The sequence below is a fragment of the Catharus ustulatus genome, chromosome 2, assembly GCF_009819885.2.
Source record: "Catharus ustulatus isolate bCatUst1 chromosome 2, bCatUst1.pri.v2, whole genome shotgun sequence".
In the NCBI taxonomy this organism is placed as follows: domain Eukaryota; kingdom Metazoa; phylum Chordata; class Aves; order Passeriformes; family Turdidae; genus Catharus; species Catharus ustulatus.
In genome coordinates, this window is record NC_046222.1 from 55295246 (window position 1) to 55318808 (window position 23563).

The following is a 23563-nucleotide window of genomic DNA, read 5'->3' on the forward strand; positions in this document are numbered from 1 at the left end:
TCTGGGTACACAGGGCAAGCTATTAGTGCCCTTTTTCTATTTTAGAAGAAAGTAGCAATCGTCTTTGACCTGTTAAAAAGTATAAAGAGCATGAAAAACTTGCATGGACTCCAGCTGAAGCCAAAGACAAAACTAGACATGTCAATATAATCAGAAACAACATTCCTACATGGGAAAATAATAACATTATAATTTCTAAATATTGAATACATATTACTTATTGTCATCAGATATCACAGTCTGAAAGTTTAGTTTTAGACTTTGAAAAAATTAGACATTCATATGCTTCTAGATACAAAATAATCACAAGAGGTTGTATTCAGCTCACATAACCTGACTGTAGCCAAAGGAGGGAGAAAGGCACCTCCTGAGGGTGACTCAGGTTTTCAGTCTTTTGGTTCTGAGTTCAAAATAAGATGTTCCCTTCACTTGCAAGAGAACATAAATTTCTCTTGTCATTATGAGAAGATAGTTTTTCAAGTAAGACATACTGTACTTTTCATATCTGGACTGCAAGAACATTTTCTCTGATTTATATGCCACTGATCACTATCATGACCAGATATCTGGAATATAATGTGGATACAACAATTTTTGTAGTCACACAATGGGTACTTGAAAGAAACTTTGCGTTTTTCTGAGGTATTGGTCCTTGCCTGAGGTAGGCTTTTCAGATAGATGAACCACTGATCTGCTAGGAAGACTGTCATGTAGTTATTAATATCTTCTTATTCTTACCTATTTTCATATTCTCCTTAGAGCTTTATATTACATTTTAAAACTTTGACCTTTCTGAAGAAAAGTTGTATTTATGGAGACACTGAATGAAAAAGATATTTATTGGCTCTCAAGAGTCTATTCCCTACTATTCCCTACTATGAAGTACTCTAAACAATGCTTACAAACCCTTTACAACTTTGTACTGCAACATTTTTAAATAGTTTGATTTGAAGGCATCCAGCTGGTTCTGAGAATCACTTTAGTATCCAAAAACTAAATAGATAAGTTTACTACTATGTCTTAGGACAGCAATCACAGGTGTATTTAAAAACATGAGCCTGGGAGAAGGTGTTCTCAAGTGACACATCCATGCAGCCTTCAGAATTCTGGAGATAGAAGAAATGGCAACTCTACCACATGCAAAATGTGTGTTAGATAAAGTGACAAGGATTGAAAACTTGCTGAAATGGCAGGCTGAAAGGACTGTAGTCACTGTCACAAAGTCCAGATGGAGGCAAATCACTACCAGAGGTCAGTACTGAGGCCAACCCTGTTCCAACATCTTTTTTAATAGCCTGGATGGTGGGAAGAGTGCACCCTTAACAAGTTTACAAAATAGGGACGAGTGATTGATACAGAGAATTGGTGTGCTGCCCTTCAGAAGGACCTCAGCAGGATGAAGAAATGGGCTGACAAAAGCCTCATAAAGTTCACTACAGGGAATTGCCACATCCCACACGTGGAGGGGAACAAGTATATGCTGGGATCTGACTAACTGGGAAGCAGCTTGACAGGGAACAATCTTGGGGTCCTGATAGACAGCAAGGTTACCCCAAGGCAGCCATGTGCTCTTGCTGCCAGGGTTTCCAGTGGCTGCCTGGGATGCCTTAGATAGAACATTGCCAGCAGGTTGAGGGAGGTGATCTGTCCTCTTCACTCAGCATTGGTGATGCCACATCTGGACCAGTTCTGGGATCCTCAGTGCAAGCACAGATCTCTGAAGTGAGTCTAGCACAGGGCTACAAAGATGATTAAGAGACTGGAGCATCTGACAGATGAAGAAAGGCTGAGAGAGCTGTGACTGTTCAGCCTTGGGAAGAGAAACCTTGGGGAAATCTCACCTATGAGTATAAAAATGTGATGGGAGAGAATAAAGAACAGGGAACCAGGCTCTTCTCCATGCTACCCAATAACAGGACTAGAGGCAGAAGGTATAAACTGAAATACAGGAAATTACACCTGATCACAAGAAAGGACTATTTTCTTTACTGTGAAAGTGGTCAAACATTGCAACACATTGCTAAGAGAAGCTGTGGAGTCTCCATCAGCAGTGATAATTCAAACCCAGCTGGGCAGAAGGCAGGCAATCTACTGCAGATTACTGTGCTTGAGAAAGGGGAATGAACTAGACAAGCTCAAGAGCTCCTTCCCAACCTAAGTGATTTTGTGACTTTGTGATTCATGAACCTTTAAAGTCCTGGCACTGCTAATACTTATTGTAACCAAAGTTCCCTGCAATGGCAAACTGAATGGCTGTTTGCTCTGTTTTTATATAAAGTTTCCAGAAGCTTAGTTAAAACTAGCACAAACACATTTGTTGGGTCTTTTTTCCCCTGACAAAATTATATTATTTCAATGAAATTTCCTATACACAGTTCTCCGTGTACTTAATTTTGGAATATTTTCATTTCAGAAAACTTTGAAACTCCTTCCTGTTTCTCTTTATGCATTTTTATTTATTATTTTAAGTGTTTGATAAAAGAAAAGAAATAGTAGCTCTACAAGATAGATGAAACACTTAATTTTTAGAATCAGTAAAGGGGTTAATACATTTTACTGATTGAAATAGCTTTGTAAATAGTACAGTAATTTCACGAATACAAGCCGCACCAATTTGACTAAGATTTTGCTCCTAAACAGGAAATGCGGCTAATACTCAGGAGCGGCCAATATGTGAATAATTTTCTGACATTTACAACCTCAGAAGTGCCAGCCAGAGTGCCGAGCCGAGCTGCTGCAAAGTCGGCATTTCGCGATTGTTACAAATCGCTACTCTGTTGCACCGCGGGTGAAACCTGGCTGCCTGCAGGCAGCACGGGGGGCGGGGAGAGAGGCGGGAGAGCTCTTTCCTTCCCTCCTCTACCACAGCCCGGGGGAGAGACGGGGGGGCCCCGCGCCGCCATTGCTGCAGCTCTGGGAGGAGAGGGGGCACCTGGGCCGCCATTGCCGCGGCTCTGGGAGGCAGCGGGGGACCCGGGCCGCCACTGCCGCGGCTCAGAGAGGCGGCGGGGTGCTCCGTCCCCACCCGCCGCCGCGGGAGCAGGGGGGGCTCCGTCCCTGCCTGCCACCACAGGGCAGCGCTGGGCCGTGGTGACCGAGCCCAGAGGTGGCGGCTGGCCCCCAGTGGCCCCGCCGAGCGGCAGCGCCGGGCTGGGCCACCTGGCCCCGTCAGCAGCCCCTAGCGGGCCGAGCCTGCACAGCCTTAGCTGAGCCAGTAAACCCCGCCCTGCCACTGTTCTGTTACTATTTGGCAACTTTGTTGCACACGGGTCCTCGCTGCGAACGACAGAGCGGCTTATATTCAGGTGCGGCTTATTTATGGACAAAAAACGAAATATTTGCCAACACCCAGAGATGAGGCTTATACCCAGTGCGGCTTGTATTTGTGAATTTACTGTATATCTCAGGTTGATTAACTTCAGTGCACAGAGAATCTAGAAAAGGTATTCTGTATAACCACAAAGTAGTAACTCATCTTCTTGATTCTAGAGAAAAAATGGCATCTAGGACTGTCTGGATGGTCTCTGGTGGAAGAACATATTCAGGGATTGCCAAATATCCATCCTGGCACCATGTGCTGGGGAGGAACCCTGAAGGGGAATGTCCACATGGTGCTTGAGCGTCACATCTGTGCAGGGGAGCTGTCCCTGCTGCTGGGGCTGACCTGCCATGAAAGACACTGGGCCATTTACAATTACCATGCTCCAGAAGGAATACTGACATTAAATGGACAAGGAGGAGACATTACTTACAGCAGAAGAAGAAAACAGCGACATGTATGTGTTATTTTGGGGTATCTAGCTCCAAAGGCTTCCTTATTCACCCTAAAATAGTGGGATTCCATGTCTCCTTCACCTTGGTGCTGAGATCATTGCAAGAATCAGGTATAAAGCTCTCTGCAGTGCACCAAATGCATGCGGAAAGAGGCCACCATGCATTGCTGTCAGAAAATAAGATCTGAATCATTGAAAAGTTGGTTAAAAAATAAAAGCTCTCTACTGTCTTGGCAGTAAGCACATATAAAATTTTTTAAAAAGCAATATGAATACTAGACACTAAAAGGAAACGTAAATTCAGAAAATGAAAGAAAGCTCTGCAAGTACTGTCTCTGATAGTATATTCTTTTTCAAGAAAGACATTTATTTCTCACTATCTTATCAGTACCCCAGTGGTTGTCTGTAAGCTAAAGATAAACTTTTTTTTTTTCCTGGCTAAAAAATGAATCCTTACAGAATTCTAAAATGGTTACAATTTGCTCACCTCTCAGATGTCCATCTCTTTTCAGGAGGGTATCAGAGGTGAAGTTTTTCCAGGCTTTAGACAACCAATAGATGCCTGTTAACTACCAGAAGCACATGGGTTGGCTTCTGGGGCAGAAAGTAGGGAAGGATGAAAACAGGGAGAAGGCAGCAACTGGAGACACTAATCTCTTGACTGTCCAGAGCAAGAAGGGAGGAAAAAGTTTGTTTCTATATTTTCTGAGGAAAGAGCTGCTTCCAGCATAAGGAATTAGGTAAAGAAAAACATGCAGGTGAAAGCTTCTCGGGTCATTCAGTCAGTGATACCACAGCCCAAACACAGCTCTGCAGGAACTAATTTTCAGAGGAGACTTGTTTTGATCTTAAAGGCCAAAGATCTGTTAGATCATCTCACTGAGCTTCCTATCAGCATACCAAAATCTTTTTTTCCCCAGTTACTCCACTATACAGTCCAGTAGCAGGAATGTTTTTGGATAATGTACATCTTAAGTAAAGGCCTACTGCAAACCTTGAAAGACATCCTGCTTTCCCCTGGGGGACTGCTGTAATAGGTCACGTTACAAACGTTTGCTTTATGTCTAATTGGAATCTGACTGTTTTCAGGTACCTGTCACTGAATCTCATTATCTCAGTGTCTGCTAGAATAAATGGGCTTTGCAGGCTTGGTATCTTCTTCCCGGGGGAATCCTAATGCAATCCTGTCATCTTTCTGTCTTCTGCTTAGTAAGATGTTAAGATATTTAAATCTCTTCCTATAAGGCCCTTTTAAATTTTTTATACAAAAATATCCACTTTTTTTTCCCTAGCATTTATCCTGTTCTGCCTGCCTTGCTACATTTTTAACCCCTTTTTGACATGCAGGCACTGTTTTTTCCCTGTGTAAAATCACTGTGTTTTCTACATTACGGAGTTATTCTCCACTGGATTGAATTTGGAAATTCAAACTCTGTGATCTCAGAGCTTCTCAGCTTTTCATGATGTAGCTAAGATTAATGTTATCAAGCCAAAGAGCAAAGATGACTACCTGAATAGGCTTTTTAAATTTTAAACAATGTAAAATAGATGTGCTGAATTTTCCAGTCCTCTATTTTTCCCTACTAATTACCCATCTCCACTGTTTATATACAGATTTGCTCTATATTTAGTAATTGGATTAACCTATTGTTTGGATTTCTTTATTCACACTAGACTTTTAATATCTCTCCCTCCTACAAGGTACATTTTGCAGCTCTGCACTGCATTTTCATGAGAGGTATACACTTGCAATTACAGGTGTTCCATTAGTCATCATCACTGTGAATCACAGACATAAATAAACAAGGCTGATGAAACACCTTTTACTACAATCAGTTATAACATGAAATGGGTTACACAGACAAGTTGTGACCTGTGTGATCAGATTGGTATCTAGAGTTTTAATCTCTGCACTTGCTGTGGTAGAGAAAAATGGTTGTCATTTATCACTAGCAAAGCATGCAGCAAGCAATAAGAATGTGGGAGCTCAGCTACATTAAACAGTAGCTGCTGTGTATCTACATAAGCAGTGCTGTGCCATAGTCTACTACAAACAGTATGCTGTAATTATGAACACAGATGCATAATAGGTGACTTGAAACAGCAAAATTCAGATAATTGCAATGGCAGTGAGCAAGCGTCATTAATTAATTTACTCAGATAATCAAGAACCAACTAAAATTTCTCCACTACACTGTGGAGAAAACACAAGGTATTACAATTAAACCAAAGAAAAAAGGCAGGGGAACTCTTCAAGTAATGGAAGAGTTTGGCTACTTCCATTTCCTCTTTCATCACACTGTCCTGGCCATAGGGCTAATAATGGTGGTGTATAGTTTGTGACAAAGCACACTGTTCTTTTTCTTTAGTTTGTAAACAGCAAGACTGCAATGCTCCAGGTATGATCAGTACAGTGCAGCCTATTTGCTTCACAGGTTATGGAATCCACATGGATGGTCTGATGTCTTGTGTTGGAGCTCATGCAACATTTTTAATGAGTCTAATCACTGACTTCTGGGGGAAGCAGGGGAAAGAGTGCCAGGGACATGAACCCACCTGGCAATGGCTCTGTTAAGCCATCCTCTGTCTTATCTCTCATTCATGCATGGTGGCATGTACTTAATACATAAGGCATAGAGTTCAGAGGACAACCACTCTTCCAGTTGAGTTAAAACACTGCCAGATTCCAGCAATGCAAAATCTCGCATGCAAAGCAACAGTTATTAGTCATGATTCATTCTGATGTAGTTTTAATTTTGATAATTTCCTCCAAAACCAAAACATGTATTGTTTTTGTTCCAAGATTTTGTTGTGCTGAGCTGAAGCCTTTATGAATAGCCTTTGCGTTCACAATACTATAGAAGTTGATCATTGCACTTACTTTTCCAAACAACAAATATAAAAAACTATTTTCCAAGATTATTGTTGCTGTTACTATAAATTTTGTTTTATTACTAAAAATTTTTGTTGCAGTTAGTTATCTTCAAAAAATTTGCACACAAAATGCATATGCTTTATATATACACACCACTGCATTTGAATTACTAACACAAACAAGTAGAACTGATAGCAACAAATTAATTGTTCTTTTAATCTTAGAGCCATTTGGGTTGAAAGGGGATCTTGACAATCACCCAGTTCCAATCCCCCTGCCATGGGCAGAGATACCTTCCACCAGACCAGGCTGCCCAACCCAACCTAGCCTTGAACACCTCTGGTGATGGGGCATCACAACTTCTTTGGGAAACTTGTACCCATGTCTCACCACCCTTACAGTAAAGAAATTTTTTTTCTAATATGTAATCTAAACCTACTGCCTTTCAGTTTGAACCCATTCCCCTTTCTCCTGTCACTACATGCTCTCGTAAATAAAATCTCTCTATCTTTCGTATAAGCTCCTTGCAAGTACTGGAAGGTTGCAGTTAGATCATGCCTTCTCTTTTCCAGGCTGAACAATTCCAATTCTCTCAGCCTTTCTCCATAGGAGAGGTGTTTCATCCCTCTGATCAACTTAGTGGCCTCTTCTGACTCACTCCAACGGATCCATGTCCTTCCTGTGCTGGGAACCCCAGAGCTGGATGCAGCACTGCAGGTGGGGTCTCACGCAGAGCAGAGCAGAGCACAGCAGAGAGGCAGAGTTCCTCCCTCACCCTACTGGCCATCCTGATTTGGATGCAGCCCAGGATACAGTTGGCTCTCTGTCCAGATGCTGCACTCTGAGAACTTGTTTGTGATTTGTAACCCGAGAAACAGTCCCCAAGAGTCAGCTTCCATAGGATCACCAAGTCAGAACATGAGTTTCTTTTGAAACTTTTCAACTGTCAGCTTCTAAGTAGAAATGAGCAGTACTTGTCAATAACAGCTGAGTAACAGATGCCATAAGTATAGGGACCATTAATTGGGGGCTTGACTGAGAAAAGACCTATTATACAGCAAGGGCATTTCAGCATTCACTTCAGCAATACCTGGCAGAAGAACCTGGCAGTGGAACTAGATGGCTATTAAAAAGAGTGATTTGAAGAATTCAGATATGGCTGTTTCTGAATTATGCAGTACCGTTTCAAGGTTCTGTCAAAGTTATGGGTGTTTTCTTGCCTAGTTCTGAAATGAAAAACAGAGTCAAGATATTAATGTTCTGTGAAGGACATTAATTTAAAACATGCACAGTGCTAAAGCTTGCTATCAGCTGCTTTATGATACAGAGAAGCTTGTAAAGGAATAAAATATGGTTAGCAGAAATGTTTCATTTTAAGTTTGATCTTTTCTCTTCACATGCAGCACTAAAGGGTATAGTTTATGTTCTATTGTTGTTTTGGTACTGAAAAAGCTCATTTTCTCATACTTCTGGGTGAAATGGGAGTAAGTGCAGTGGTGCTGGGCATCCTACACAGACACAAAGCTAGCAGGAGCAGACTGCTGTGGAGAAGCAACCCCAAAGCTGGCACTCTTTCGAGCTTTATTTGTCACTCGTTACACCACTTGATTCAGAAACGTCTTTGGGGCCAACTTTAGGCTATTCTGCTGCTAGCCTGTAGTACAAAGCACTGAGGCTACCCCAGTGTACCTTATGATCCACTAAGAGAGCCACTCAGACGTCTTAAGATATTGCTACAGACACCATTTTCTGGAGCTAACACAAAACCCAAGAGGAATATATGTAATTTTACATCCTTTCAGATGCTGGGAGCCCTGAGCCATGCAGCATCTCACAGACCTCAACTCATGGCATATGGTATAGATTCCATCCTGCAAAAAGGTTCCCTAACATTTTGGTTTTGAGACCTCTTATTGAATTTTCTTAGACAAAAAATAATGTATTCATCGTATCTGTTGTCAAATGACAGTATGTTCACATGAGATTTTGCTGCTCTTCTTTAAGATAATGCCAAGGCCACACAGGTGGTGTAATTGGAAACACAGAGTGGGAGCTGCCCGTGGGCTGCTCTGTTACCATCACCCTGCTGAGCTTATCCTGAAGGACAAGCTGTACATGCAGTACAGGGCAGCACAGCCTGCTCGGGCTGACACTCCTCGTGGATTGCTAATACTCTGATGCACAATAGTCTTCTGGTCAGGATTGTTACAACCCCAAAGAGGAATATCTTGCAACTGTTAAAGGCTTTAGGCTTTGCTTCCCTGCTGTGGGCATCATCTGGTGCTCTGTGACACACTGGTAGGTTCCACTGCTCTCTGAAGCGAGCTCTGCCTATTATCACACATGAGACAGAGTGGTAAAGGATTGTTTCTGAAGGGTCACTGTATTATCTAGCATGAGGGCAATGGGATTTGTAGGCAGGCTGTGCTCCAAGCTTAGGAAACCTACTGGGATAATAAAGGTGCAGAGTGCATCAGGCTTTTCACAGCATCAACCACACCATGTACAACACTACTGTAAGCACAGAAGACAGAAGCAAGTGTCCTGATGTAGAGGGAACAAGATGCTTATGGGTCTGTCTGGGACATAGGATATGTTGCTGCTTCCCTTCCTTATAGAGATTCCCTGAAACTTTAACAGATCATTTCTGTTTCCTATAGCAATGGAGGATGAGTATGTGTGTAACACAAGCAAATCTCACATCTTACCTTGCACTGCATTTGCCAAGAGCACAGACTGTGTACTGTGACTCTGAAGACGTTCAACATCTGGGGAACAAGAATCTACTTTTGAGAGCTGTTCTGGGATCATCACAGCTCTTCTTATATCTGCTTCACATAGTCTCTGGGCTCTTCTGCAGAATGGATTTTCAATAACATTCTACTTAACAAGGTCCTACTTTTATTGTCTTCCCTCATGCCCACTTTACATTTAATATATGCGTTATAATGGTATGCAGGTTAGCCAGAATCAGGGATTGTCTCAGAGCACTCTATGTAAAAAACAGGCTGCTCGATTGATCCTGCAGGCCAAGCAATATGAACCTTTCCCACTGATTGATGATTTGTCTTCAGGAATATAATTCCATTCACTTTCCAGCTCTCAGATTTGATAACATGCCATCACAACATAATGAGTAGGAGTTATTAATTTAGGACTGTTTAGGAAATAGCTTTAAACCTTGCAGTTAATTCATTTTATAAAGTTGGGATATTTAAAAATACACAAAAGTTGTACGACAGCACAGCCAAATATATGCACAGAGAAACCATAACTTTTCCCAGTGTAAAATTATTTGTGTATTTTTGGTGGTTTAATTGTTTTTTATAACTGAAAGGTTTAGTGCATGAAACCTAGTGGAACTTGCTTAATAGAAAACACTAGTGAATTTATAAGAGCAAATTTGGTCACTGAATGATTCTGAAAGGATGGAGTGTAAGGAATACTGATGCATTATAATTAAAGTTATGCAGATATTCACAGATGCATCACAGAGGGAAAACAGATGTTAAAATATATCAGGTGTACATAAGCAACAGTTTAAAGAAATACACCCATTGGAAGAAGTTACTTCCTTTTACATCTTGTAAACTAAAGGTAAATATTACACAGAGCCTCAGTTGACAAGTATACATGTAGCCCTATTTAAACTATACTAATTAACACCAGATAATCACTTCAACCTGCACTATTAAGTTTAGATTATGGGTTAGCAAAAAAAAATTATAAGCATCCCAATATTTTCTATGTCCTAGGACTCAGTAATTTTTCTAAAACTTTCTTAAAATACAGTAGTTTCACGAATACAAGCCGCACGGATTATAAGCCGCACCCCCGGTGCCTCGACAATGTTGCTGTCTTTGTCAATAGATAAGCCGCACCCCGAATATTAGCCGCACTTTCGTTCGTCGCGAGAATCCGTGCGCAGCTTTCACAAATTGGCCAATTAGTAACAGGATCGCGGCATAGCGGGCTTTACTGGCTCGGGGCGGGGCCAGGAAGGCTCGGCCCGCTCATGGTTGCCGACGGGGCCGGGTGGCCCAGCTCAGCGCCACGGCTCGGCGGGGCTGGCCGGGTGGTGCTGCCGCCGCCGCCGCCGGGCTCGCTGGCCCCCCTCTCCCGTCAGCACTGCCCCGCTGCCGCGTTCGCTCGCCCGGCTGGCAGGGCTGCCGCCGCCGGGCTCGCTGCCCGCCCCGCTGCCGCTTTCGCTCGCCCCGCGCCGCGCCTCGCGAGCGGCGGCGCTTTCGCGAGCGGCGGCGCTTTCGCGAGCGGCGGCGGCTCGCGGCGGCGCTTTCGCGAGCGGCGGCGGCTCGCGGCGGCGGCTCGCGGCGGCGGCTCGCGGCGGCGGCTCGCAGCGGCGCTTCCGCGAGCGGCGGCGGCTCGCGGCGGCGCTTTCGCGAGCGGCGCTTTCGCTCGCCCCGCCGGCAGGGCTGCCGCCACCGCCACCAGGCTCGCCGGCCGCCCCCTCCCGTCTGCACCGCCGCCGCGTTTCCTCGCCCTGGCCGGCACTGCAGGCCCCCGCACCGCCGGGCTCCGCCACGCTGCTGGCCCCGATTCTGCTGGGCTTCCCCCACTGCCAGGCAGCCCCACCCGCCGGCCTTCCTGCTTCTGCCATACTCCCCTGCACTGCTAGCCCCAGTTCTCCCGGGCTCCCCCGCCATGCTGGCTCAGGCTCTGCCGCCCTCCCTGCCCCGCCCTGCTGGCTCAGGCTCTGCCGCCCGCCCCCCACACTGCTGGCCCCGCCTCTGCCAGGCTTTCCCACCTCAGCCGGGGCCGGCCGGGCTCCAGCTTGGCTTGGGGCTGCCGCGGGCTCTCACTTCCGTGTTGGCAGCTTTTAGAATTTTGTTAATAGATTAGCCGCCCCGGAATATTAGCCGCACTTCCGGGTTTCCACCAAAATTTTGGTCAAATTGGTGCGGCTTGTATTCGTGAAATTACTGTATTTGAGAAAAGCAATTTAGTGTTTTGAAACCAATTTAAACACAGTTTTCCTCCTTTTTATCTGTGCCCTCATTTTACCTGTGAAGGTAACGGAATAAACTATAGCTCCTGTTTTCTTCTACTTTTTCATAAAGGCAAGTGTAACTTTACAAAGGCTACGGGCATTTGGAAAAGTTCAAGAACAGCAAAAGGAGAAACGTGAGAAGATTAGGGGACACCATATGGCAGATTACTAACTTGATTGAATCCTGACAATATTTTTCAGTTATGGCCTTTTTTGAACTTCTGGAACAGACACAATTCTTACTCTCAGACCACTTCTACACTTAAGAATTCAGGCTCAGAAAAACTGGCCATATTAATCTTTGGATTGTGCTTACAAACTCTTGAAAAGAACAACCTGCTGAAGCAGCAGGGACTATGTTAGAGTTGTACCAACAACTGTACAGGACAGATGACTGAACTGCATGGCAGTGTACATTTTCTGGCCCTCTTCAACGCACTCTCACAAGCGATGCAACACAGACTGTGTCTGTGATTGCTGACTACCAGTGATATGTGATCCTGTCTGTTAAGTTCTTGGGGGCACAGAGCTTTTGGGTTGCAGAGTTGCCTAAACTCAGTGCTGACTCTGTGGGCTTTCATGCAGAAGAATAAAAGGTAAGCTTGGACTTGAGTGCTGGTTTGGACCTGTGCTACATGCCCATACAGTCCAAAGTGATCTATCACCCTGTATGTGGAGAGTTGGTGGCTCAACCTAACTATGTCTTGGTCTTGTCTGTATGCCTTGGCCAACAACTCCTGAACCTTTGCCTTCCTTCTTGACTCTTTTTCTGATTTTGATGTTCAGAAAAACAGCGAAACTCAAGATAAAGTATATTATATATATAATACTAGGTATTCTTAGGTACAGTAATTTCACGACCATAAGGCGCACCTGACCATAAGGCGCGCCCCCCCGGGAGCTGGCAAATTTCGCAACTTTGTGGATCATATAAGGTGCACCGGACTATAAGGCGCACATTTTTTTTTGCAGTGAGGATCCGTGCTGTGCACAACAAAGTAACGAAGTAGTAACACCTCCCTGCTCTCGCCCCCTGCCTCTCTGCCAGTGCTGCTCCCGGTGCCTGGGGCCGCCCCCTGCCTCTCTGCCAGCGCTGCTCTCGGCACCTGGGGCCACCCGCAGCTGCCCCCCCCATCACTACTCAGCGGTCCCACGGCACTGCCCCCCTCGCAGCTCTCACTTCCGGGTTGGCAAATTTTGCAACTTTGTATGTTATATAAGGCGCACCGGACTATAAGGCACACTCCCGGCTTCGGGCCTAAATTTTAGTCAAAAGGGTGCGCCTTATAGTCATGAAATTACTGTAATATGAAATTAATTTACTAGTAGGATAATTATAACACAGTGCAGCCAGGGGACTATTCACAACCCAAAGAATCATAGCCATGTGAAAGAAGTCATGTTCTCCACTGCTTTGCTACTTTAAGACCATACAACAAGGTCCTGATAGGACCTTGCAGGTCACTGAGTCCAGGCACTGCTCTCAATGTCAAGGAGAATTCATAACTCTTTTTAGAAACTTTCTGACTCTAAGACTGCTTCCACAGCACATTTTCCAGGGTGTTATGCAGCTGTGCATCAAGTTTGGTGTTCAGGGGGATTTCCACTGTTGCTCTGCCATAAAGCTGAACTCAGAAGAATCTATGGCACATATGGACCTGCTCTATGATTGCTCAATGCATTGGTCTGGAAGAACTTGCCAAATATTGAATGTCATTGTAACTGTGTCTAACCTGCCTGAATGGCTTTTCCTATATGAGTGTCATGCTGTAATTCCATGTGCGACTTGGAGAAGCAAGGCTGGGAAGTGGCAACAGTCTTCCATGAACTGTTTCTCATCTTATACTTGACTTAATTGTAAGACCATGACTGTTCTATTGTCATTGAAGATGCTATTCCCAGGCTGCAGCCCAAGTAACTATTTAGGCCAAACTGAAAGCCTAGGGGATTAAAGCACACTAGGGACCCAAAAATATTTCAGAGGGTGAAGAGAGAAGTGGACAGCTGACAGTGGTTTAATTCGCGGGCAGAGGGTTCCATATCCCCAGATTGTGAACTGAAGCCTGTACAGAGCTTGCTGTGTAAAAACTGGGAATTAACAGTGATTCTCAGAGAAAAAACAAGAATCAATGCCTGTTCCCACAGCAAGGAATAAGATCCTCTAACTGAAAAAAGAACCAAAGCTGGACAACATTTGAAGCAAAGACTGCAAAAAGGAGAAAGAACTAAGGAACTAGGAAAGATTGACAAAAGAAGAGACAGAGTGCTCTAACACTATCTTTTCCAGAGTCACAGAGGAAGGAAGCATCCTCGCCAAGTCAGGAATTGCTCTGACTTCTCTGTCTTCCTAGAAATCATCAGTAAGACAGTGATTACTGCAAGATGGCCTAAGAGTCCACTCAGGAAGGCTTCAGCTTCCTCTCAAGCACACAGGGAAGCTCAGAAGCAAATAACTAATGGCTCAAAGCTTTATTTGATTTGCTGCTACAATTAAGTAGTGGCTGGCAAAGCTCACTGGCCTTCCTCCGGTACTAATCCATACTGGGCTGTTTCAAAGAGTTTCTGAGAAAGTGGAGCTTAGATAACCTCATTAAAAGCATTTGAGAGGCATTCCAGTTACATTAATGCACGATATGACTAGTGAGGATAGCCATATGCTGCTCATACATAAAAATATTAATAAGTCATCTGTTAGATAGCTGAGGTTCCTAAGTTACGTCTAAATGCAATAAAGATATGATGGGTACTTGGATATAAAGAATGTTCATTTACTGAAGATGAATTTGAAAATCCCATCAAAACAAAAGGGTAAGGAGTGTTTAAAGTTCCACTTAGGCTAATATTTGATTTCAAAGGCTGGCAACTAGACTCCTTTTTTTCAGAAATTAAAACTTGGCATGAAAATATTTAAATAACTTCCCCCATGTGAAGTGTTCCTTGTGCAAACCTGGGGATTAGAAATTAAAGAAACAGAACATGGATGTACAGCCTAATCTTCTGTTCCCCTGACTTGCCTTTGCCCACACCTGTAGTTGTGACAGATCCACTGTACAACTACCTGCTTACAACCTTGTTGCTGCAAGGACATGGAGCCCCTCCCATCCAAAAGGAAAAATAGTGTGTCATGACCAATGGTAATGCTTTTCACCTTCATATATACCACTTGCCCCTAATGGTAAATTCCTTTTTGGGGATTCAGAAGGAGTCAGTTAAAAAAGAAATGCAAGAAAAGTGTGAAGAAAAAATACAACCCTTTAATGCAGATTGGATCACAAGAATGGCAAAAAACAATTCTGGCCTAAGAGCCTGCTTGATATATCCGAATTTTGGGTCATAGCTTCTACATTTCAATCCCTGTAGAGCATCTCAAGAAGTATCATCACTGCCAAGGAATAGACAGATTTGATAAAATTCTCTTTAATTTGGTCTTAAAAATCTTCAACGAGGGAAATTCTGAAATTCCCATGCTGTCTCTTCTGGGGCATTGCAGTTCTGGTATCTAACCTAAATCTCATCCTGAGGTTTTGGCTGCTGCAGTTCTTGCTCTTCTGTCCTCACTATGAACTTTCAGAGGGCTCATGTGCCACACGGGCTGTACTCCTGTTGGTTCCTGCTCGGACAGCCATGAATGACCCTGGGGAATAATTCTCAGGCTGAGGTTCACTGTAACCTCCTGATTCCTCCTCGTGGAGCTGCTACCTACCTGGCTGTTCCCCATCCCGCATTTCTGCATCCACCGGCTCTGGCCTTGCACTTGTGCTTCAGGAGCATCCTGATTTTCCTGAACATTTCTCCAGTTGGCCAAGATGATTTCAGAAATCTAATCGTGTTTCCCAGCATGGCCACAGCCTTCCCACAAACAGAGCACACGTGCTGCCTGTATCACTGTCCACATCACCGGTGATAAACTTTGGTGGTTTGATTGAATGAACCGCTGCGTTTCCCGTGCTGGCAGCTGAGCACTGCTTAGCCATGCACAGCACAACCAGGTCGGCACTCAGCTGTCCCTTGGCTTGGACTTATCACGAGCCTTAAACGAGCTAAAAGCTCCTTTTTCTCGCTTGCCCTTTATCAAAGAGAGACGCCCGAGCCCAGCTGCTCGCCCAGAGCGGCTGCTGTGTCTAGCACATCCCTGCGCGCTCGCGTTGGGAGCGCGTTGGGAGCGCGGCCGCAGGGCTGCGGGCCCGGGCGGGCCGTGGCGGCGCGGGCCGGGCCTGGCCGCGCGGGGCGGGCCGTGGCGGCGCGGCCGGGCCCGGCCGGGGTCACCATGGCGACCCGCAGCCGGCGGGGCTGGCGGGGCGGCGCGCCGGGGGTTGAGCCGCCGGGCTCCCAACCGGTCGCGGCCAACAGCCGCCGCCTCCAGCGGCCGCGCCTACACAGGGGCGGCGGGCGGCCGGGGCGGTGCGCGGTGCCCGGAGCCTTCCGTGGGCTGGTGGCGAGCGGAGCCGAGCAGCGCGGTGGGCCACCCTTCATCCTGCGGGGCGAGGGGGTGAGACTCGTTGTCCGGGGCGCATTTGTGGTCGTTGAGAATTTTTTTTATTAGTATTATTAGTATTATTATTAACCCACCCTCCCACCTACAACTTCGTTTTATTTCTGTTGGTTTTCTCGCTCGTCCGAAAGGTACCGACGTCGGGGCGATGCATCGTGCCGGAGAGAAGAGCCGTGCGGGGCGGCGGGAGTCGTGCCCCGCCGTCCCCCGCAGCAGCGGCGGCCGGGCCGTGCTGGGGGTGCTGACGGAGAACGGGCAGCAGCCGCGGCCCGGCGGCCAGGTGAGCCCCGCTGCCCGCGGCACAGCCGCCCCCGGCCCGCAGCGCCCGGGCTGATCCCATCCCCCGGCCCTGCGGGGCTGGCACCGCCGGCAGCAGCGGTGCACGCACCTGCCTCGAGGCTGCCGGCGAGGGCCCGGCGCCCCGGGGTCAGAAGGTGGCTCGGGCTCCAGTTCTTAAGCGTGAGTTTCCCGAGAAACCCTGCCAGTAACCGCTCAGTCCTAGCCTGCAGGTGTTTCCCCGTGGAAGCACCCTGTGTAAATAATTCATCCTGGAAGGAAGGGATAGTACTCGAATGCTTACCCTCCACGATGTAGGGGATGGTTTAAGGAAGGGCTGTCCATTGACCCAAAGCTCTCATTGCTGCGTGGCTAGCCGTGCTCAGTTCAGGGTCTCAGCCTTCAAGAAGTTCAAGTTAATGGCATGTCTTTTTTCTGCCTTTCTATCCCGTGAGCCCTCCCGGAGTCTGCTGGTGGGGCAGGGACTATGTTACTGTCCTGACCTAAAACAGCAGCTGGTATGTGTACATAAACTCTTCTTGGTTTTGGCTGTGTAAAGCCCCTAACTCAGGTCATGGCTTACTGGCAGTACATGGTGTGAAGGATTGTAGCCTGGTCACGTGTAGTCCTAGGGGTTGTAATGCTAAAGCTCAAAAATTCAACCTTCAGTTTTTAACTTTGCTTGAAGTGTCTTTTTGGTGGTGCAGTCCTTCCTAAGTCTGTGGCAGTGCTTGAGCACTTTTGTTAACTTGCCAGAGTTGCAACTGCTCCTTGCCAGCACTGAATGTGGAGCAGACTACACTTCCCAGCCCCGTTGGAACTGAGCAGCACCCTCGTTCTCCTTGGTGGGAGGCACTGAGTATGATGCTGCTCCCCTGGCTTCCTGACTTTTACTACTCTTCATTCTTTCTATGAAGAGTCTGTCACAGTAAGAAAGCAACAAGTGGCACCAATTCAGAGGCACCAAATGTAGTTGGTGGCTTTTCCTATGAAGTTTTGTTACTGGTGTCTGTTACACAAGGAAAGTGATTTTCTTTTTGAAAACAAGTGACACTTTTCTGTTTTCCTCCTGAGTTGCCCTCTCACAGCGTTACTGTGTGCTCTGCTTCAGGGTGCTGCTGTTATCAAGCGCTTCTCTGGCTTTGAAAACACCATCCCTTTATCTAGAAAAGATGAAGTGCCCAACTTCATGGTCAGTGCTGCATCAAAGCAAGGGTTTGCTATCTACGTAGATGACCCAGAAGATAAAGAAAACTACACCTGCCAAGTGTCTGAAGTGCTGGAATTAAGCCACTGTGAACTGGATACCAGTGCAATGACATCCAGTATTCACCGGCTGCTGGATCTGAGTTCAGGTAACTCCTGTTACTACTCAGATGGTGTCCATAGCACAACCACATGTAGGGTGGCTATGAGTTGTGAATTCTAGACTAGTAAATAGCTTATGTTACAATAAATAATACTACAAGCTAACTTGGATTGTGTCTACATGAGAGGCAACACTTCTGAACTAAAATTAGCAAGAGAAAGTCAAGAGATTAATTATACAAATGTCTTGCTGCTTCCTATTACCTGTTAGGCTCTCCTATGGTAGTGGACACATCCTTCCAATCCCAGCCAGAGGATCACATGGAAGATGTTGTAACTCTGGCTGTGGGAGAGTATGCAGAAGACATTCATCAGTACCTCCGAGAGGCTGAAGTAAGTTGCTGTAAGAAACTTATAGTATCTGTGGTAGGCTGCAATATTGCAGAGATCCAAGGCTGCCACTGAACTACAAAGAAGAGAAAGGAAATAGTAAAAGTAATTTCTTAAGGCATATAGTCAGTGGTAAATTCTTTCAGGATTAGTGCATCCCTGTTTTTGCCTATGATGGGAGCATCTCTTGACTGTTTGGTATGAAGAATTCTTGCAAATGAGACTAGAATGCTGAAAAAATGCTAAAGCAGTTTGATGTGATCTCACTGATAGCTCTCTGGCTATAGGTAGTTTTTCCTACCTTATCGTGCCAGAGCAGTGAAGTACAGTCTCCTGATAGGAAGAAGGGGGAAATCTGATTGGTTCATTTTCAGGTCCTTCTGAATGACTCAATTGTTTGATGGCAAAGGCTGTCCACAGTCCAGGAAGTGTTCTGCTATTCTCCTGCTAACACTGTAGCATCAATCTGTCTCTTCAGTGTAGAAATACTACTTTCTAGAGATGCCAGTAGTTGGGCATAATTACCACTAGCACAATAATTGTAGTTAATGCTTACACTTATTAAGAGTGAGACAACCCTTGCTCCTTTTAGTGTAAGTATAAAGAATATTCATCAGCTCAGCCATCCATGGTTGTCTTCAAAGTGATCATCCTGATTCTTCAACTCTTTCCAAACAGGTAAGATTTAGGCCCAAGCCCTACTACATGAAGAAGCAACCTGATATCACAACGGGAATGCGTGCTATCCTGGTAGACTGGCTGGTGGAAGTAGGGGAGGAATATAAACTTCGAACAGAGACTTTGTACTTGGCGGTGAACTTCCTTGACAGGTTTCTTTCCTGCATGTCTGTTCTCAGAGGGAAGCTACAGCTTGTTGGAACGGCAGCAATTCTTCTGGCGGCGTAAGTGTTTCATCTTCTGAAATCTTGGTGATGTGAGCCTATTTTTGGCTTAGTCATGTAGTGTAATTTGAAGGAAGGAAGGTTGCATTAGTGGGTAGCTTTTCATGATGTCTCAAAATTAGCAACATGGCCTACTTTGGTACTATTAAAATGAAACATTTAATATTGAATGTGAAGAGCTGTAGTGGGAAAAGCTTGTAACCATAAATATAGCAGCAGAAACAGTACAGCGTTTAACTGCTAGCCTTAAGGCTGTGATAGACTCAGTTGCAATCTACAGTTAACCTTTACTGCTCTAACGAGGCAGGGTAAGCAGCACAGCTTAGTAGTGCATAGGTGTTTGTCTGGAGTGTGTGACTGAGACTTCCCCACTGAAAACTTGCTGTTAAGAGCTAGAAATGTGTCTGTCTGTCTAAACTGATGATTTGGAGTTCCTCTAAGCATATTTGCCCAAGTTTGAAACTAAATTTTTACCTGGCCTGGAGGAACAAGTAAAATTAGAACTTTCCACAAGTTTTAGTAATGTCATGTTCTCATCCTGATATGGGTCCAGCACAAAGATTTCTTTTACTAAAACTTCAAAGCTGACAAACATGGCTTCTATATCCCTTTTTCAGGAAGTATGAGGAGATCTACCCACCAGATGTGGATGAATTTGTCTATATAACAGATGATACCTACACGAAGAAGCAGCTGCTAAGAATGGAACACTTACTTCTGAAAGTACTGGGTTTTGACCTAACAGCCCCAACCATCAACCAGTTCCTCCTTCAGTATATTCAGAGGCGTGGAATCTGTATGAGGACAGAGAACTTTGCAAGGGTATGGACTACCTGTCTTCTGGGACTGAGGGGGAAGAAGTGATCTTTAAAGGAGAACTACTTGCATTTCATGAAGCTCTCTCTGCAACAGGCCTAAAACTGCATGTTTCACAGCAGTGACTTGTGTGCTGTGACTTCTGGATAAATGGCTCATGGAAATCCTGGGTTTGGTCTATCTTGTTTGGTCAGGGATAATTCACTGACTAGGCAATTAGGTGGTAAAAATCTGGAGTTTTTTTCAACAGTGCATATGTAGCAAATCTGTCCTAGATTTGGTGCTACTGCATATTGCTCCACAATGGCACAGAATATACCTGCATAGCTGCATGGGAGTTGCTTGAAGTAGGCAATTATGCTTAGAAACAACAAAATTACAGTGAAACATCTGACCACCTGCTTCTCTGCAAAGGGTATAGGATTGTACAGTAACTAGTCCAACAGAGCCCATAGTGTGCTTCTTAGAGCTGTCCATTTATCGCTGATGTCCAGGTGGAGTCTAGCTATATGAACAAGAGCCTTAGCACATGGGAAGTGTATCTGTCATTTTTCTGTGTCTCTACCTGTAAAATCAAGTCAGATCTGATGATGGAAGCAGAACTTCAGATTAGAGTAGATGGGTTAGGCTTTGGCAAAATGTGGTCTTTCTGGTCCCCCCTGAAACATGATAAGGGATCTGTAAGATCTGTAAGGACTAGAATGCTAATTCTCCTCACTAAATATGTAGTTTGTTTTTGTGCATCATACTGAGACCATTACTGAACTTTAATACTTGCTGTATTGGACTGATTGTACCAGCTAGGTTGACTCTTTTTGAAAAAACTTGGGTTTTCTTGTTCAGTATCTTGCAGAGCTGAGTCTCCTTCAAACTGATCCTCTTCTGAAGTACCTTCCTTCACAAATTGCTGCTGCAGCCTACTGTTTAGCAAACTATACAGTGAACAGATCTTTCTGGGTAAGAACAACAACTGTGTGTTAATAAATAGCTCAAGCATTTTGTTATTGTTAAAACTGAGCTGAGAAGGAGGAGGAGTAGCTTCAAAATATGTTGTTCTAAAGGCTGAAATCCTAGGATGAGTAGCTGTTTTTGAGTTAGTAAACCTGAAATATCTGAAACAGAAGGGATTTTTACTGTCTTGGTCACTTACATAAAGGCTGTACCAAAGGCCTCACAAATCTCCAAAATTACACCCCAGATACAATTCAGAGTATTTCTGGGAGAAAGGGGAGAACTGAATGTGTCTACTTGAGTGATTTCACTGCATGGCTGCTTTACCACAAGCCTTGGTACATCTTCCAGCTGTATGTTGGAGGAATAGCTTTAGTACAGAGTAAGATCCAGAGGAGATGTAATGGATGCAGAAGCAGAAGGAGCTTGTCAGATCTCATGGCACCAAGGAAGACCTAGACTGAAACTGATGGTACAATACAACTGAATCTTTTTCATACTTAAAGAACTAGAGTGAGCTCTGATGTAGTGAAAAGAGTTTCTGCTTCTGTGGGAGACCCATCTTCTAGATGCCTGCTGACTACAATAAGTAACACTGTTTTTTCTCATCTGACAGCCAGAAACACTTGCTGCATTTACTGGATATTCATTAAGTGAGATAGTGCCTTGCCTGACTGACCTGCACAAAGCATGCCTTGATGCTCCCCATTGCCAGCTGCAAGCTATAAAGCAGAAGTATAAGCACCCCAAGTAAGTAAGCCAGTATGCCAGTGTCTTGGATGGCTGTGAGCACAGGTTGACTCTGATTTTCCAACTGGGGCTGTGACTGCTGTAGCTCTCTCATAGACGTCAGCTTCTAGTTCTGAAACAGAAGCCTCCATCAACCCCTTGAGGCAAAAGCTTTTCTGACTAGAAAAGTGATTAATACATAAGTATGCTGATGCACTGGATAACAACTTTGTCTGCAATGTTGCAGGATGATGCTTCTCTTCTCCAATGTATTACACAATCAGGTGGTAGTTCAGTTGGCAAATCTGAAGCCAATATCTGTAGTCACTGCATTTATATTCCAGGTACCTGCAGGTGTCTCTTTTGGAGCTCCCAGCAGTTCTTCCTCTACGCTAGACACTGTGGATCCTGGACCTGAAGATTACTGTGTCCCAATCAACAAAGCTGGTCTAACATGTCATAGAGCACTGCGGGTCATGTGTCTATAACCATAGTGATCAGAATGGTTTTTAAGATAATATTGTTTAATGAGATGCTTTTTTAAAAATTGATTTTAGACTATAGCTCTTAACATAACTGACAGCACTTTTAATAAATGTCTTATTACACTCTACTTTTGTGAATCTTCTGACTCCAGTTAATACCTGCAGTAACAGTGAGTGGAATTAATTTTGCAGGGTTTTTTTTTTGTTGTTTGGGTGGGTTTTTTTCTTTGTTTTTGGCGGGATTTGTTTTTGTAAGCTGGCTGATTGGACAAAACAGAGCTTGAACCACCACAACCTGACATCCCCATAGGCTCAGGTGTTTTGCTGTAGTCCTCTTTGTTCTTTCTTCAGTGAGACAAGATCACATGGGCATGAACAGAAGCTATTTTCTTGTTTACCGTATCAGACCAAGAACATCCACATGCAATTGGTCTGTGAACTCTGAACATGTTTGTAGAAGATCATCAATGTTGAGGTAAAAGTCAGACTCCCTTTATGGAGACTAAATAGGAAATTGCTCTGCAGGGAGGTGGAGGAAGGGGAGATTGTGGCTGGTAGAGTTTCAGGAACATTTCATATACTAGTGAACAGACTGCATCAGAGAGCAGTGGTAAAAACTATGAGGTACTGGAGCAGCAGAGTTGATCTAGATGGCTCCTAAGTCATTCCTGTGGTGTGGAGTGGTGTTATAACAAACCTGTCTGGGATGACCTCTCATGTCACTGCAGCACTGTGATAATGTGAAGGGAAGGCAATGGGACAGACCTATCTTAGCCTGAGCTGCTGCATGGTCTTGTGTCTCACTGTCAGTTATTTGTTAGGTAATGCTTTGAGAAAAAAAAACAAACATCCAAACAAACCTTGTACTCTCAAACACAACCCCTGTCCAAAGTAGTTTAAAAAACAGTTGGTCATACTGGTCAACATGTTGGGAGCTATAATCCAGTCATCTGATTGGTAAGGTAAGTCTGAGGTGTGGTCATACTGCATGAGTTTAGAACTTCTAGGGCTCAAGGCTTCCTAAGAGAGTGATCTGTACAGTGCATTATGTGTTTCCAAGCAATAATAGGTTTAACACTTGACGCCAGTATGCAACTCAGCAGACATATGAAGTACCAGCTAACAAGCATCTTATTTTAATTTTAACACCTGATCATGCCAGTATGTGTGTCATGAGGCTCTTAGCTTTGGGCATTCCCTCAATGTATGTAAGACTTTCTTTCCCTTAATTCCTCTCTATGCATCCTGATGGATCTTTCTAGTAATGCAAACTCTTGTATTTCTCTGAAATGGAGGTAGTGGTCATGACTGCTTCACTTGTCTCAAAATTAACATCCTTTAAGGGAGGGGAGTAGTCCATTTCAGTCTAGTACAGTCTTGTGCTGTAGTTTCAGTCTAGTTCTTGGTCTCTTGCTTCAAACACTTTTTAATCAGTTAAGTGAAATTGTCTTGATATATACTGACAATGATAGAAGTGACCAGATATCCCATGCTCATGTCTGTTGCAGTCATTTTGTGGTGGGGGCCTCAATCCATTGATTTTGTCAATCAACTGAATTTC

General features: G+C 44.6%; 1 protein-coding gene across 2 annotated transcripts in view; it reads left to right on the top strand.

Annotated features, from left to right (window-relative positions):
* CCNA1 (cyclin A1) overlaps nucleotides 1-22130 on the top strand; it is a 42876-nt gene extending 20746 nt beyond the window's left edge. Inside the window, exons 1-9 of one of the 2 annotated variants that reach the window (XM_033051316.1) lie at nucleotides 16049-16110; nucleotides 16277-16425; nucleotides 17533-17776; nucleotides 18001-18122; nucleotides 18798-19021; nucleotides 19639-19843; nucleotides 20681-20794; nucleotides 21405-21538; nucleotides 21862-22130. In XM_033051316.1, coding sequence (XP_032907207.1) covers nucleotides 16294-16425; nucleotides 17533-17776; nucleotides 18001-18122; nucleotides 18798-19021; nucleotides 19639-19843; nucleotides 20681-20794; nucleotides 21405-21538; nucleotides 21862-21913 — 1227 coding nt within the window. In that variant the 5' untranslated portion in view covers nucleotides 16049-16110; nucleotides 16277-16293 and the 3' untranslated portion in view covers nucleotides 21914-22130. Of the gene's footprint in view, nucleotides 1-16048; nucleotides 16111-16276; nucleotides 16426-17532; nucleotides 17777-18000; nucleotides 18123-18797; nucleotides 19022-19638; nucleotides 19844-20680; nucleotides 20795-21404; nucleotides 21539-21861 lie in introns of those variants that run through there. The other variant, XM_033051314.1, reaches the window with a different exon arrangement.
* Nucleotides 22131-23563: the final 1433 nt, after the last annotated feature.